The sequence below is a fragment of the Bactrocera latifrons genome, unplaced genomic scaffold (genome assembly GCF_001853355.1).
Source record: "Bactrocera latifrons isolate USDA-ARS-PBARC rearing strain unplaced genomic scaffold, ASM185335v1 scaffold_41, whole genome shotgun sequence".
Lineage (NCBI taxonomy): Eukaryota > Metazoa > Arthropoda > Insecta > Diptera > Tephritidae > Bactrocera > Bactrocera latifrons.
The window spans coordinates 1,504,497-1,521,693 of record NW_017537057.1 but is presented as its reverse complement, the minus strand read 5'-3'; the positions used below and the strand labels follow the sequence as shown (position 1 = coordinate 1,521,693).

General features: G+C 36.2%; 1 protein-coding gene across 1 annotated transcript in view; it reads left to right on the top strand.

Moving 5' to 3' along the window:
- The window catches only part of LOC108972606, a 201,163-nt gene that overhangs the window by 130,474 nt on the left and 53,492 nt on the right, over window positions 1–17,197 (top strand). The window contains exons 4-6 of the mRNA XM_018939252.1: window positions 7,891–7,935; window positions 14,316–14,606; window positions 15,073–15,148. Of these exons, the coding sequence (XP_018794797.1) occupies window positions 7,891–7,935; window positions 14,316–14,606; window positions 15,073–15,148 (412 nt within the window). The remainder of the gene's footprint in view (window positions 1–7,890; window positions 7,936–14,315; window positions 14,607–15,072; window positions 15,149–17,197) is intronic.

Here is a 17,197-nt window from a genome sequence, read left to right as displayed (position 1 = left end):
GCTGCTGCTGCGGCTTGTCGCAAATGTTTTTGCTGCGGCCAGCGTACATGTGTGTTGACAAGTTTTTAATTAGTGTACACAAGGATCTGCGCCTGCCTGCCCCGCAACGTGCCTGACTTGTCTAGTTGAGCAAGCAGTGTGTGGTGCAGATGTGTGTGTGTGTGTGGCATGAATGTTTGTGTTGTGCGAGGTTAGTGACTCATGCAACATGTCGCTGCCGAAAATTTGTACGCAAATGCAAATTTATAAGCCGCCGCAGCGACCATATGCCCGCCGTAATATGTGTGTGTGTGTGTTTGTGGCGTGTAGGCCGGAAAACCAATACACCGAACTTTGCGAATGCATATTTGCTTTTAGCTGTTGCGCCTGTACGCCTGTATTTTCGACCGTTAATTTGTGTTTTTGTCTTTTTGTCGCTGTCACGAAACGAATTTATTAAAGTCAGTGCTGTCAGCCAACAACAATTTAGCCCGAATTGAGTGAGGCCACAAGCTAAATAACACGAGTGCACGCGACAAAAAGTGTGTATCAAACGAGTTGTCATAAATTGCCTGTCTCTCACAGTACCACCGCCGCAGCTGACTTCGCGATGTGTGACAGCCACGACCGCAAACGAAATATGTCCGAATTAATGACACATCTGCCTGGCAATGATCGCTGATTGGTTATTGCTGCTTTAGCCTGTCTAAAAACGTTTATTTGTATTTGTTATTTAAATTTTACATATTATGATGAGAGTGTAGAAAAGATATGCTGGCAGAATTCATCTAGAATTAAATATTCCCAAATAAAGTACCAAAGTCAATATTTTCGAAGTATTTCAGAAACATTTTTTACTAATAGAAAAGTTTCATGCAAGGTTAGTTAATTTTTGAAAGCAAAAAAAAAAAAAAAAAAAAATCATAGTGTGATGAAACCAAATGGAAACAAATGATCAAATAACAAAAGTTAAAGGAAAGATAAATTACGAGCCATCTGAAGTGGAGAGAAGAAAGCGCAGGGGTGTGGTTGATTTTCTAAGGGTTAAAAACATTTTATTGCGGGTTTCGGCGAACTTCGAGACTTATAGAAAGAAGTTACATCTATGGCAAATTCTTAGGTAATGAAAAGATCTACTACTTTTGTACCAGCATCTTTTTCATTTTTCACATAACCTCGAAACTTAGGGCGTTACATGACCTTCCTTAAAGTTGGACTTTTGGGGAAAATTAAAAAAAAAAATTTACATTTACATCATTACAGTTTTTTTTCGGCAAAAATTTTTTCTCAAAGACCTGTATAAAATATCTTGCAGATCGGTTGAATAGTTCTCGCTAAATCTTGCCAACCGATTTCAAAAACAAAGTCTTGAGAAAAACGTGTTTAAAGAAAGCGGCCTATAAGTAAAACGTTAAAAGAACGGATTTTTTGGGGTTTTTCATTCTACCTTGTAAACACAAAAATAATACAATATGAGTAAGCTTACCTTTTTATGTCCCAAACATATTATATATTTTTTCAATATTAAGGGAGAGACCCAATTTTGACTTAAAAAGAAGAAAACCCAATTTCCATACAAAATTTCTCGCGTCAAAATATCAGATTTTTCATCAAATCATTTACATAGCTTAATGCTATGCTCTCTACTTTCTAATGGTATACCCTCAACAGGATATGTTAAGTTTACTTGGATTCCTGTAACACCCAAAACAACAAAAAAAAAAAAAACAAGAAAAGCGATAGACATTGCATGTTATATACAAGTAACTAAATGATCCGCATGACAAGCTCAATACAGTAAGCCATGTCCATGTGTCAGACTATCCGTCCGTCTGTGTGTATATGCGCTACTTAGACCTTCAGTTTTTGAGACATCGATCGGATATTTTGCATATATGTATACTTTTCCCCCAAGAAGCTGCTCATTGGCCGGGAGCGCTAATAACAGACAGAATAAAGCACATAGCTTCCATTGAAATTGTCGATCATAATAAATATCTTTAAAAAATTATGTGATTTTCTTTTTAAATGTCATAGTCAACGGAAAATCCCCTGTTTGTCCCGTTTATTAAACAACATAACACTGATTAGGTCGCCATCTTCACCTTACCGTACAAAACACAGATGTATTAGAAGAAAACCAAACCAAATTATGTGTTCGTTTTAATTGCACACTGCTCTAATAGCAATTGCCACCTTTTCACACGTCAGAACACGTATGTCAATGAACTGCCTGCACATGGTTTTACGAGCGCAGCACATTGAACTCGAGAGCATGTGAGAAGTCGCCAGATGGCTTGTAAGTTGCCACACTAACCGCAGATGTGGAGTACCAAACCATGAAGCGGCTGCTGCCAGCAGGTGTGTCAAAGCACAAACCTCATGCATTTCTCTCGCGTTCTTTTTTCAACTAAACTCGTAGCATACTCAAAGGCGCTATACGCTGTATTAGCTTTGTTTGGATTTAACTGCAAGTATGTACTGCGGCACGATGCCAACGCACGAATGAAACTACGCGGAGCCAGGCAGAACGCGACGCTGAAAAAAAAAAACCAAGTGCATGCTGTGATACACACACACACTTGCAAAGTGAAGTTGCAAGTCGGCACGTAAGCTCTGACCACAACCGCAGCTGTTGAGCAGCGCAAAGCAAATCCAAGTCGACTCAACAGATTAACTTAACTCACGCCTAAAACGGAACACACACACATATGTGCACACACACCGGTGTGTCCATGGAGGGCTGAGTCGGTATATGTTGGCGGTGGCATCGGCATTCGTGCCGCGCTAAGATTAAGAGTGAAAAACTGAGTGTAAGCAAATACAGACTCACACACTTCAATCAGAAGGTAGGCTGAATATAAATTCAAAAACGCAAGTGCAAATATGTGTATGTGTTTGTGAAAAAATTGTCAAAGCATTGGAGCTGAAGTGCATTAATTAAAATTACAAATTCTCAAGCAATGCATAATTAGTGTGAAAAGTGCATGGAAGAGAGGCGAAAAACCGAAAACAGTAGCGGTATGTTGTTTGCGGTTCGCCAGACGAGTTGCGGCGAAAAATTGAAGCCGAACAAGTCGAAACGTTGTAATGCAGAAAAGTTAGAAACTTAATTGAGTTGCAAGAAAAATGCATACTCATATTTCCCAAGCACCCAGCAGATCTTCTCGTCTTCGCATTTGTCACTTGCCATTCCCTTGGCGGCACTCATTAATTATATAATTTGCACTATTTTCTGCAAGAATAATTTCACTCGCATTAAAGACACGCACGCTAAGAAAAGTACAGAAAAATGCTAACCAAAAAGCGTGAAAAAGCAGCAGCCCACCTCGGAGCATTGCTGTTGAACGTAGTGTAAATAGCTATCTAAGAAAAATTCAACAAAATGGAGTAAGCAAACTGTGAGAAATGTGAAAAAGAATTAAGTAAATAAGCCGCAGCAAGCACGATGACGAATAGCGGGAGCACAGCGTAAACAGAAAATTAAAACTTTAATGAGAAAACTACAAATGTAAATTATAATTTCACTTCTCGACTGCCGGCGGGGCAATGTAAGCAGCAAGACTCATAACTGTTGCATACTTAAAGGGAAATTTGCAAAATATGTGATTTTTGTTCAGTGCAAAGTTAAGTTTTTATAGCGTGTATTAATGTGGAGAGAAACACTGGGAGATCATAATATGTGGGTTAAACTTATAACAAGAAGGCGATAAATGAGTATGTAAGCATGCTTTTAGGCGTAGTGTGGGTGTGAAACTGAGCTAGAAAGCAGCGGATCAGACTCAGCTCCAGAAAGCACTCAGTTTTTTTTGAATCACACTCAGGTTAGGTAAGGTTATGTTGGCTGGCAGTAAGGATATACATAGACCAGCTGGTTCTTTGTAATGCTAGCTGAAAGTTCAGTTTAATTTGATTTAAAGTATTATTTACAAAAGATATTGAGACTTTTTACGAAGTTTAAAAAAGACTAAATAACTGACATCTATATCTATGAGAGGGGGTTGATTTACAAAGAGCCAAAAAACAGAGAAATTGCTTATGCTCGAAATATTCTACGGATCATTCTGTACAACTTTGATTAAGAGAATATTGATCGGTATCGGGCCGCTTTCGAGCCATCGATTTTTGGAGTGAAATTTATATTTTTATCTATATCTATATCACATATGCCTTCCTGCATTTCTGACAACTTTAGCCTAGCATGTGATGTTTATAGGTTGTGGCCTGTGTCTAGACCAGCAACCATCTTGAGATCATATGAGCAGATATCGAGAATAATTTCATTTAGAAACCTCGAATATGTTCTTGGCAGACTAGCTTGCTTTTAATTCATTGTAACTCACCCTGATCCCTCTGTCAGCCATTTCGGAAATTTCATTGTTTTGTTTCACGGAATTCATATATATACAGTTTTTCTGCAGCCACCACTGTATCTACTACTTTCCTGCTTCTAAAAACATTCTCTTATGAAATACGGTGAAAGTTTTGTATCTTGATTGCCGCCTTCGTATTGTTATCTTTCATTTCGTTTCGAACTCTTGCATATCGAGCTATGCCATTTTCTGCACAAAATTTTATTTATAGTAGTTCACCTCACCAAAAAAAGGTATAGGAAAGTTGACATGACTACCGCTGTGTTGCACTAATGCATGAGTCCAGCTGACTAACTTCAGGTAGAACCTAGCATCTGCTTATATGCTTAAAGGACAACCATTTCGACTTAGCTGAGGCTGACATTTTTCTATATCACTATTCTGGGAAGCAAAAATAGTATAATCTTAATAATAATGACAAAAGAGTTTCTGTATCTTTAAAACCACATGTTATTCACGTCCAATTTTGACATTTTTGTCATTCTAGCTCATCAAAGTAAGATACTGAATATAGCTTAATAGGTTTTTGTAACAACCAAACAAATTTACTAAAAGCAATCAATGTCTTTGAGTCCAATCTTTGAACTGTTAAACGATTTAAGTGTTTTTATAGTATGCTCGAGAAATACGAGATTTTTTAACTGACAAAAACAAAGCTAATAAATGATTCCTTCGTTTATTGGTGGCCATAAAAGTTGACACAACAAAATGTAAACTGACAAAGTTTCAACTAACAAACATTTCAAAAGCCAATGCGTAACAAAAATATGCTTACATTGATTTCTACTACTACAATGCACTGCCATCAATGTGTTATTACTTTTTCTGTCATTTATGCAACATTGTTTGGACTGCGCATGTGTAAGCGAGACATTTAACTGAAGTCGTTTGCTCATTGGCTTGTCGTATGTGGCGTTATGGTGCAATGAGCTCAGCATGTAAGCAATTAGCAGGCCAATTTTTGGTTAACCGCAGTCGAATTGGTAACTGCCAGTGACTATAGTAATAAAAGCAATATTAAGGCAACAAGAGCCACAGCGACGTGAATGTAGGGTCACTCTTATGACTACTGTTGGGTCTTTAAAAGGCCTACAAGCATGTGAATGGTATCGTGGCAGTGGTTAGATGAAAAATACAATTGTTTAAAAAATGCATATATTATCACATAAATAATATAAAGTCTAGTAAAAAGAAATATATTATTTTTTCGTTAAATTGCAGGTATAATTTAGAACCGTAGTTAGAACTGTCCGATTTCTGTCAAATATACACCGTTTTTTTCGATATCTTCCGTTTGCGAGTAATTTCTTAATACCTCTCGCATAAAAACCCTCCTACCTGTTGGCGAAAAATTATGGACAGTGAATTTTGATAAGCTTTTCTTAGGCAAATCTTTCACCAACAAAATCATTTAATATAGACAGGAACATATATTGGGTAGTCGAAAAAATGTTTTCGTATTTTGTAAATAGATGTTCTTGCAGTCGCATATCTCCATAGAGTGTTAGAAAGGTGAGATTTTAAGCTTCTCTTAAAGATGTAAAGCAAGAATGCTACGCAAGCACCAATGAAATTTACGAAGTTTACGTATCAGTGTGTGTAGCGCAACAATGGTTTCCTCGCATTCGTTCTGGAAATTCCTCGCTCTGGTCGACCTATCGTTGAAAAATTTGATGAAATTATGGAAAAAATTTGGGACCGTTACTAAAGTAGCCATGACATCGCTAACGAACTTAGCATTCATCAACCAATGGCTTTGGTCGATTTAAAAAAAACTCCTCGATGTTTGGGAAACGCAACCTTAATGAACCGAACTCAAATCTGCGATTCTTTGCTGAGGCGAAATGGAGCGAATGGTAACAGAAAATTGGATCAAATTGGATCATGGTCCAAGCGTAATGCAGCTCAAGAAATGGTCGCAGAACCAGGATTGACGCCTCGAAAGGTTGTGATGAGTGTTTGGTGGGACTCTAAAGAAATTATCCACTGGTGAACGATTGATTCTACACTTTAGTGTCTACAACTGATGAGATTGAAGCAATCAGTCGAAAAGACTTCATCTTTGATGACTTGGCAAAAACTGGGATAGCTTGGCTGAGAACTTTTGATGCATCCACCATATAGTCCTGACCTTTCACCATCAGACTACCATTTGCTCGGTCAATGCAGAGCTCCCTTAATGGAGTAAAGTTGGCTTCAAGATAAGACGCAGTTTCTCGCCGAGAAGCCAGAAGAGTTTTACACTAATTAAATAATAATGTCTCTAGCGGAAAAATGGCAAAAAGTGTTCGGCCAAAATTGTACATATTCAGTTTTTTAAAGTTTATTATGAATATAAAAATAATATAATAAAGTGTGATTAGAGATGCGAAAACCTCGAATTAAGAATAACAATCAACGACTTAACTTAATAATAACAATCAACTATGGAACTTAATTTTTAGTGTTAACCATTTTTAGAATTTTTTTCACCCAAAAGTCTCTAAGCGCCAGAAATCTCCACTCTCTGCGCGCGATATTACCCACACTTTGCACAGACTAATTGACACATATCCAGCTTTAGTAGGAAATTTCGAAAGCCTGGAAATATTCTCGTACTCTCAACAGCCGCCGCAGCCGCGAGCAAACCGAGAGTTTTCCACTCCAATAAGCGCAATATTCGTTTCATTGTTTTTTTTTCTGCAAACAACTTTCATATGTGCATGTATATGTGGGTTGTCCGTGTATGTGTGTACACGTTGGGCTCCGCCGGAAATTGGGTTAGCGATGCAAATTGGTCAGGCGACCACGCATACCAATACGCAGCAGCAACAGGCAACATTCACATAAAAGTTAACGAAAAAAATACCAAAAAAAAAAAAAAATGGACGAAATATTCACTTGAAAATGTTTTCCAACTGCTCTTGTTGTTTCTTTTTCCACCACAATGTTATGGTCGTAGTCTTGAACATTGAAGAGCATGCTCGGTATCGCACATTCGTTTATTTTTTCAATCCCCTTCTCCCTCTGCTTCTCTCAGAGTGTATTGTGAATTTTAACGCACTTCATGAAGGCGGCTAAAGCCGCGCTGGACGTCTATAATTCTGTAATTCGATTAATGAAGCGCATCACAATCAGCACCGTTGCTGTCTCAATTTGATTGACTACCGCCAGAGAAGCGTTACTACTGGCAGCGTTGCTGGAGCGAAGTGGCAAGCGCGGCGCGGGCAAAGAGATTCCCGGAAGTTAAGCTTAATGGCTCGTTTGCTGCGGCGATTGGTTCAGGCAGGGGGAACTTCGTGTCTTTCTATGTGCTTCAGCAATGCATAGTTTTTTACGGTGTCGGTTAGAATATGTTCGGTTTTAAAGATTTTCGGTATTTATAATATTTCTGGTTCAGGATGACTGAAAATTAGCTCTATTTAAAATTTTAAGTTAGCAGATTGCAGCTGTTATTTGAGACAACTTAGTTCATTGCTTATTATTTAACTAAACTATATAAAACTTAATATTTTTTATATAATACAAAAAGTAATTTTAGTTATTTTTTTACTTTCAGGATGAGAAGAATCAGTTGCTCGTCACGAATGTTTGGCTGAAATTGGTAAGTTGTAATAAAAATTGATTCTATAATAGTAGTTTATAACCAAACTCATTAGTATTAATTTTACTTCATTTGAACATTTTCTAAAACATTACTCTTGTGTTATTTAAAAATATCCTTGAATACCACTTTTTTTATAAATTTTTCATAATTTGTATACATTAATTTGGCTAAATTTCCTTTATGCAACATTGAATATTGGATTTTAAAACAAGCGTGGTTGTGATCTTACTGCAATAGGCCTTTGATTTGAAATAAATAACTCCATAAAAAGAAAAATATTGGTATTAAATCACATAATTTAGAGGTGATCATCAAAACGAGAGGGTACACAAACTGCAAATGTCCCATATTGAAATTGAAGTTTTTAACGTGCTGTGTGACATGTGGCACTGCCCTTTTGAAACCCCATATTGGCCACACCAATATCCTCCAATTTTGGCAAATAGAACTGGGTTATCATGTAGTGATATGGAGAAGCACTAACAGTCCTCGATTGACCTTCTGAAGAAAGTATGGTCCAGTTATGCCTCCAGTCCAAAATGTAGGCGAAACAGTGACACACGTGAGTTCCCAGAACCCCGAAATTTGCGATTAACACACCAATCAATATGCAAATGTGTTTCATCGCTTAGGATGATTTTGCTCTAAAATACCTACATATATACCTAATACACCAATTTTTACTGGCTTTAGCTGTTGTACTTGCTTGATTCTAAAGTAGTAACTGCTTAAGTATGAGAATTTAGATCAGTTAAATTTTGTAGAAGGCGAAATTTTATGTAAGAATCCATGGTTCACTCTTTTGAACGCCGGAGATACGTCTAGAAAAGCAGATGTGCAAATGTTCGTATTGTCTATCGCATCTCCTACCATGCTTGTTATGTTATGTAGTGGTCGATTGTAAATCAATCTGGATAAGTAAGTGAGGATTGCGCCGTGACTTATAGTCTATTGTGTCCTCAGATGAGCGCTAAATCCAAATTGTTGTATTGGTATGAGATGCTTTTTTGAACATTGGAGCGTTTTTTGAACGTTGAGGTTTAGGCAAGTGTTTATTATCAATGTCAGCGTTTTTAGTGCTTTGTACGTTAAGGATTTTCTTACGCCAGCAGTTACTAAGTCGAAGCCAGTAGTCTTTTGAGGCTATAATTTAGTTTATATGAAATTTATAACTTTTTGAATTGTTGTTTGTTCGATTTCGTTTACAATTGCGAAGAATTCAGGTCAAGTAAAGTACCTTGGATCGCGACGCGACTGTACTAAATGTTTTAGCTAGCTTCTCTGAAAAACTTCCACATTTTCCTGATCGCATTTGAACATTTAGCCATTGGGCTTTCGGAGGATTTGACGAAATAGGTTTTATAATAACTTTTACAGCATTTTTTTTTTATTTTTATTTATTTTTTGTTGAGATATAGTACTTTTGTTTGCAAAGAAAGTAAATGAAGACTGACTACAGAAATGATCCTGTGAAGAGTAGTTTTGTTTAGTAATCGTAGTTTATCAATAATTTTCGTCAATTTATAGTCTTAACTTTTCATAATTTCTGGCGTCGCTATTTCTCTATAATATGTGGCAATATTTTTGCCCATCATATCCTTAAAATAACTCCAGTCCGTATGTTTGTTGAAAGATAATGCCATGCTTTCTTATAATGTTCATTTAGGGTTAGATAATAGTGAGTGGTCTAAAATGAGATCCAAGGCATTTGCCACGGTTATGAAGTCCGTGGAAATTCGCCCATTAGATGAAAAAATTTATTATAATTTTTAATAATTTTTTTAACAGATATTGTCCGTACAATGGCCTTGAAAAAAGTTATTTTTTAGGTGACTATTAGAAACTTTTTTAAATTTATTGGGTAGTCGAAAAAGTATTTTCGTATTTTGTCAACAGATGTCGTTGCAGTCGAATAATTCCAGCGCTACTAATCACATTGTATCCTACCATTAAGTGTTGGAAAGGCGAGATTTTAAGCCAAAAAAGTAAATTAATTCGGGGAAGTTGAAAAAAGTTACAGCTATGTATTCAAAAATGAGGGAAACTAGTGAAGAAAGTCGCTATATTTTGAAATTTTTGTATAAAAAGAGAAGTCGTGTAGCACAACAATAGTTCGCTCGCTTCCGTTTTGGAAATTTCGATTTACACTGATAAAAGTTTTACACTGATAGAACAATGTCTCCAGCGGAAAAATGGCAAAAAGTGGCCAACCAAGAAATACGAAAAGACTTTTTCGACTACCCAATAGATTTAAAATGTCAGTATGTTAATTTAACGAAATAAGAAATTGTTTTTTAATTTCAGAGTAAGTATGCACTTAACTTGTAATTCTGCACTATCTCGAACTCGTTTCAGATATGTTAGTTTCATTTCTATTAATATGTCATATAGTGTACCAATATATATTAATTTAAAATTTCAGTCATGTTTCGCATTTGCCTCCAATTTAAATGCCTAAAAGCTCCCTAGTTTATATTTGTTTTCGTTCTTATTCAAACAACTAACCAAATTGGCTGCTGACCTAATTCCCGGCCGCCTCTAAGCGCTGCTAAGTAATTTTCAAATACCAGCCTCATTCACTTTAAATTACACTCATTTCCACTCCAAATCCCACACGAAAAGTGTGGCCAATTTAATATTTTATTGCGCGTGCCACCTACAATTTGCTCAAATGCGCCTGTGTGGGTGTGGGTCTCCCAGAGTTGGTCGGTGTACGCTACCCCAAAGGTATATATTTTTACAGGCAGCCGCTTCTATCCTTGTTGTAATGCGTTTATTTGGCAGAAAAACAGCAATTGATTCCAGAGCAAATTAACTGACATTTCGAAAAGCAAAACTGGCACACACACCCACAGGCACACGCATGCATACACGGAGAATGGCAGACAAAAAGTAAATAAGCTTCTTTTTTGGGGAAGAGGAAAATGCAAACGAATTTTCTAACCAACTGACAATATCCTGGATTACGTTGGCATATGGCCGCATGTGTATGTGCGTTTGTGTGTGTGACAGGCAGTCGCTTATAAGCACAAATACCTTTAACATTGTTTTACAATAAATTTTTTCAGTGGTTTTTGTTGTTGCTTTTGTATTTTGTTTCATTTTGTTGCGCTGTTGATTTTATTGTTGCACTTTGTGGTTAACGGTACTGCATTAAGCTTATCTTGTATGCATTTTCGTGATAATGGAAAACTCGCATCACATGTCACGCCATGCCTGTGAGGCAATCATCGACCCGTGCATACACACATATGTTGCATATATGTATGTATGTAACTACATATCTACCTACAAATACAACAAAAGGGATTTATCGGAGTACACACACACACACTCATGCTCCTGTGCGCTCACTCACATTACTTCGTAGAAATATTTGCCGCTTTGTTGTTGCTCTTGCCACATTTCGCAATTTTGTTCCAGAAAAATATATTTTATGCAGTTAACCACATCCGCCAGCTCTCCGCAAGCCACTTATTGCATTTGCTCATGAACTCTTTATACACTTGTGTGTGACTAGCTTCAGCTTCCGGACAGAAATCGGTTATGGATACTTTGCTTCTACATGGCAGCGTACAACATCAGCATATCATGCTTGGCACACACACACATTGCACTGCTGCTACTTCTATTGGCCATTCAGTTGGCAAAATTTCTGCTCTATGAACTTAGCTTCTTCCTTTGTCGACATTAAGTAAATTAGTTTTATATTTCGATAATTGAAAATTGTGTAAAAGCAATATTTTTCTTATGCATGCAGTCGCACGCACACACACACGCATACATACACAAGGAGTTGCTTTCTTAAATGAAAGTGCTTAAATGGAGTGTATTGTAGCTTTTCAATCGGAATCAATTAAGAAATATTTGTTTATGCATTTGACTTTGTATGTGTGCGTGTGTGGCATGTGCTATTAGCAGCGCAAACATTTCGTTGCACGTTTGAGAAGTGTTTAAGTTATGCTTACAGGAATATTCAAAGTATCTCTTGCAGAATAATTTTGTGAGTTTTTGATAAATATTTGCGAATGAAAGCAGAATAAAAATTCTAATTAGTCAAAGCTACTTTGAAACCACTTCTGTGATTGGATTCTCAAATTTGCATTTAAAAAAAAAAAATGTTTTTTTTTTATTCTTTTTAACAAAGTTAGTGAAAAAAGAGTTTATAATTTATGAAGTTTTAATTTTTCCATAGTCCCGGTATCTCTGTTAAAATCTTACTCGATTCAGTGATTAATCTGAATGCGGGAACTTGCTTATATGACAGTATTTTTGAAAACATCTTGGGAGGTGTTTGAATCGTAAATACAGTGTATTTTATGCCAAGAATCTGCAACCGCTGTTTTATCGTTATTGCTCCAGAATTGACGTCTGATGACTGACCAACCTAAAGTAACAATAAGGTTTGTGTCCACTAAGTACACACAGTACCGAGCCTGCTCCCATATTTCTCACATTATCTTCTTGCAGTATCCAATCATGATTATTTTTTCCGTAAAGCCACTCTGCTGACTTCACAAGGGCCTTTTTATGAAATTTTATCACTCAAAGGGCATTCCGGTTTTCTGCGAAGCCTCACAAGACTCCAAATGTACAAGCAACATCTATAAAAAGTTCTTTCAACATATGCCTGTCCGTGGAGATTACATTGCCTCAATCACCGTTAATGTTTTCCTGCGCGCAATGCAACCTTTCTGCAACGTGTGTTTATAAAAGTAGATAATTTGATTATGGGATTTCTGCATTTGATGCCGTATCTCTGTGGTCTTATTAAATGTTTTAATTTTTGTTTCATCGGCCTTTATTATTGGGTGTTAGTGGTTAGTAAAGTGCAAATAAAATTTTGTATGCTTCCCAATAAATTGGGTTTGTATTTATTCAAAAAATATTTTAGGTTCTGCTTAACTAAGTAGTGCTTTTTCACAAAAAGAAGAACAAGAGTAATCGCTTTTAGATGTCGCGTTATTCCTCCCTCTTTCCTCTTCCTATCTAGTCGTTTAGGCTTTCAGTTCTGCTTAACTAAGTAGTGCTTTTTCACAAAAAGAAGAACAAGAGTAATCGCTTTTAGATGTCGCGTTATTCCTCCCTCTTCCTGTCTAGTCGTTTAGGTTTTCAGTTTCTACATAATGGTCACACCATCTTTCACAAATGTACAACTCGGCTTTAAAAACTTATTACGGTTTTAATAATCCATTTGGTACTGTTAAGATGCTTTGTGAGAGATCCTGCCTCAAAATATTTCTTATACCGACTACCCATTCTTCATATTTTACGGCACGAAGTAACACATTAAGAAGATCACTTGAATATATGTTAATTTGCAAAAATTGTACTCTTAAAAACCGTATTACATTTTTAAATAAATATTTTAAATGTTTTGTGAGTCACAGTCGTCTAAAATGTCGCCCTCAGCTCATTCAGCTCCGTCGGTCTTTCTTTAAACACATTTTTCTCTGAACTATGCTTTCAAATTAGCTTGTGTGAAAGTACGAAATGGATCACACTGCTGTCATATAACTGACCGATCAAACTCAAGTCCTTGTATGAACTCACTTCCTCTGTGATTTGTCAAGGTATCTTCTCGAAAATTGGAATGGTTTATTATCCAGGGCATCGCTACAATCTTGACACATACTGTTCTGATCAAGCCACTATTGCTTATACCTGTCATTCAAACTGACCGATCAAAAATCACAAAATACTTACTAATGCCCTTTTATGCTATAAAAATGAGACTGAGAACGGTATTATATTGATTTGGTTTTCATTACATAATAATAACATCTTCCCGTAAAAATTTTGGTTTTATGTTTGATCCACGGAGAATGCCGGAATCACTGTGGCGGTAGAGACCCGTTTTTATAGCCGTCGAAGAACGCCACTTGTAAATATATTGTCGAAATTTAGAAAAATTTGATAAAGTGGTTTCTTATAATTTCTAAAAAAGTTGAAATGTTTTTTTACTTATTATTATTTTTTTTCTCCAACCGCGATTGCCCTTAACAACAAGGGACTGAAATCAATAAGAAACATATGAAGACTTTCTGTTGTAATACTTTTTTTAATTAAAAGTACAAAGTTTCCCTGAGAGTATAATATTTATATATTGATAGTCGAAAAAGCCTTTTCGTTTTTAATGACTAGATGTCGTTGAAGTCGTATATATCCAGAGCTATTTATTTATTCTTATAAATGTAAAAAATAAATTAAAGTTTGATTACAAATACGAAAGCTTTTTTTCCAATTCTTATTACATCATTAATTATTTAATTCACAATTAATTTGTCCCAGTTCATTCACTTTACAGTTATACATCGTCATTCATGCATAATAATGATTTTTCATGCTTTTACTTGCTATCCCCCGCGCGCACACAGGAGTGGAATGATATGAATCTCCGTTGGAATACATCCGATTATGGCGGCGTTAAAGATTTACGCATACCGCCGCATCGGATATGGAAACCGGATGTGCTGATGTACAACAGCGCTGACGAGGGTTTCGATGGCACATATCAAACGAATGTGGTGGTGCGCAATAACGGTTCGTGCTTATATGTGCCGCCGGGCATATTCAAGTCCACATGCAAAATCGACATCACATGGTTTCCGTTCGATGATCAGCGCTGCGAAATGAAATTCGGCAGTTGGACATACGATGGATTTCAGGTTTGAATCAGTTGTCAAACAATTAAACACACTAACACACATACACGCACTTACAAGCATATATACATACACATGAACACGTTTAACTGTAAACATATGACATTACGAAGCAGCGCATTATAATGATAAATGAAGTGTGCAATCCGATTGGAGCATACACCGATGGCGCTCGAAGGCGAAATGATATTATGCGACCGCAAGCGCACACGCACACGTATTCAGCTATACCTACAGCGCGGTAAGACCGCTCAGTGTTGTGGAAGAATTCAATGCGGTGCAAATGCGGCCAATTAAAAAAGTTCCAGAGCTGATGGACGATGCCGGCGCTTGGTTTTCAGCGATTATCCACCTTAACTATAAAAGAGTTTGCTGCTTTGTTGTTGCTTTTTTTGGTTTTCTATGAGTTTTCATTTAAGTTACTCAGTTTGAAGCGTATATTTATTAATCATGCTCCGCACTTTCACAGCTGGACTTGCAATTACAAGATGAAACTGGCGGTGATATCAGCAGTTACGTGCTCAACGGCGAGTGGGAACTATTGGGTGAGTAGCGCCGATGTGCTCGAAGATTCGTGTAGTTGTTGTTGTTGTAATTGTGTTTGTGTGTAACTAGGTGACGCAAGCACAATAATTGTTGCTGCCATGTTGGCTCCAAGCGTACCACATCCATATATCTATGTGTATTCCATATGTGTACACACCGCACAAACGCTCTCTTACAGAAAACTGATGAAGCTTAACTAGCTTTAAGGCTATTAAAATCATACTAAAGTAAAAATTCAATAAGAAATTCATTAAATAAAATACTTCGAGCTTTGTACTTTCCTAAACTAAATGATAAACGTGCTTACCTTTTAAACTACCTACTAACAACAACAATCACATTATTGCTCATAAGCCGACTCTATTTGCATACATGCTATCTTCTACCACTCTAAGCTCAAATCTATTTTCACAATTACTTTCAAAGGCTACACTTCCTTACCACATTTACTATATCTCTACTATTAGTCGCCGCAACTCTTAAACTCATAACTCATTTGACAAAAGTTTGCGATTATTAACTTAGGATTCATCCTGCCACACAAATCGTGAAGTCCACATTTCTATACAAATAGCAGCAGTAGGTTCAGTGTGCCTAAAAAGTAGGAAAATTTTTGATTTTTAAGCTTTTCCATGCAGACTTATTGTATTTTTATACACTTCAATGAATCGGCGCCATTTTGTACTCAAAGTCACATTACAAGGAATTCCTTTACTGCTCTAGAGATAATAAGTTCAGATAAAAATTCAACTAAAAAATAATTATCGACCCTAAAAATAAGAGTAAACAATAATTAAATAGAAAATGTAACCAAAAGCCCACACAATAGCCTTTATATGAAGCTTAAACAAATTGATCACCATGGCGTATGAGTAACCTGAGGTCAAACACTCTAAGCAAGCAGCAACTACAAATCATTAGTTTCAATTTTCTGACTTAAAATTATTTATAAAAAAATAACTAATACCAAACAAAAAAAAAAAAACACCAGCGATACAATTTAAAAAAAATTTTTTTTTNAATACCAAACAAAAAAAAAAAAACACCAGCGATACAATTTAAAAAAAATTTTTTTTTGTTTAATTTTTTAGTTTAACAAAAGAACTAATTCCGTTACCCACATTCTCCATATTCAGCAAGTAAAAGCAGTCCAACTATCTCTTTGAATTGTGTACACTCCCTTTAAGTAGCAGTAAAACCGCTTACAAAATTTATTTATAGAAACATTTTTCAATTGCTTTTTGTACCAAAATATTTCTTTAGCCTTTACTGCTACCAAATTGCGGCAATTCACCAGCAAGTAGCAGTAAATACAAAAATTTTCAAAAAATAAGTCAAAAAATAAACATAAGCCAATGTTAAATTTAGTATCACCTAGCTGCTTGTCGAGTTATATATAAAAATAACCTTACCACACCACCACAGCTCCCGCTTTATGCCGCTGGTGGCAGCTGCAAACCTAAGCCGGCAAAAATCGCTGCCGCTGCCATTCAAAGGAATTTATGGAGCACTGGGTTTACAAATTTTATTGGCATTTACGTAATTTAACAGCGAATGCATGCACAATTTTTGCCACTTTAATTGAATTTATGATATTGCGGCAAGTTGCAGGAATTTTTACAAAAAGTTTGTGCAAGCTAAACAGACAAAAGCTATAAAAGTAGGAAGGGTAGTAGTACGAATACTTCGTCCACTAAAAACAATAACTTTTTAGACATAATATTAAAAAAAAAACTACTATAGCTACAAAATTACTACCAAAAGCTGTGCGGATTCATTGAATGTGTAAAGAATACAGTTATCTCGACTCTTAGATTCTTAGCGAACATAATATAATATAATCGCCCCAAAAACAAACTCAATGCAGCAATACCAAATACCAAAGCCGTTTGAAGACACAACAATTAAAACCAATACCCCACAACAGCAAAATCATTACATTTCTCGCCCAAAAAAACTTCATTTCCAAACTGTTTCATCGAATTCATTCAAACTGTCAACTCACTACGCTCAAAAGCAAACTATTCCTCACTCTAAACTGTAGTTAA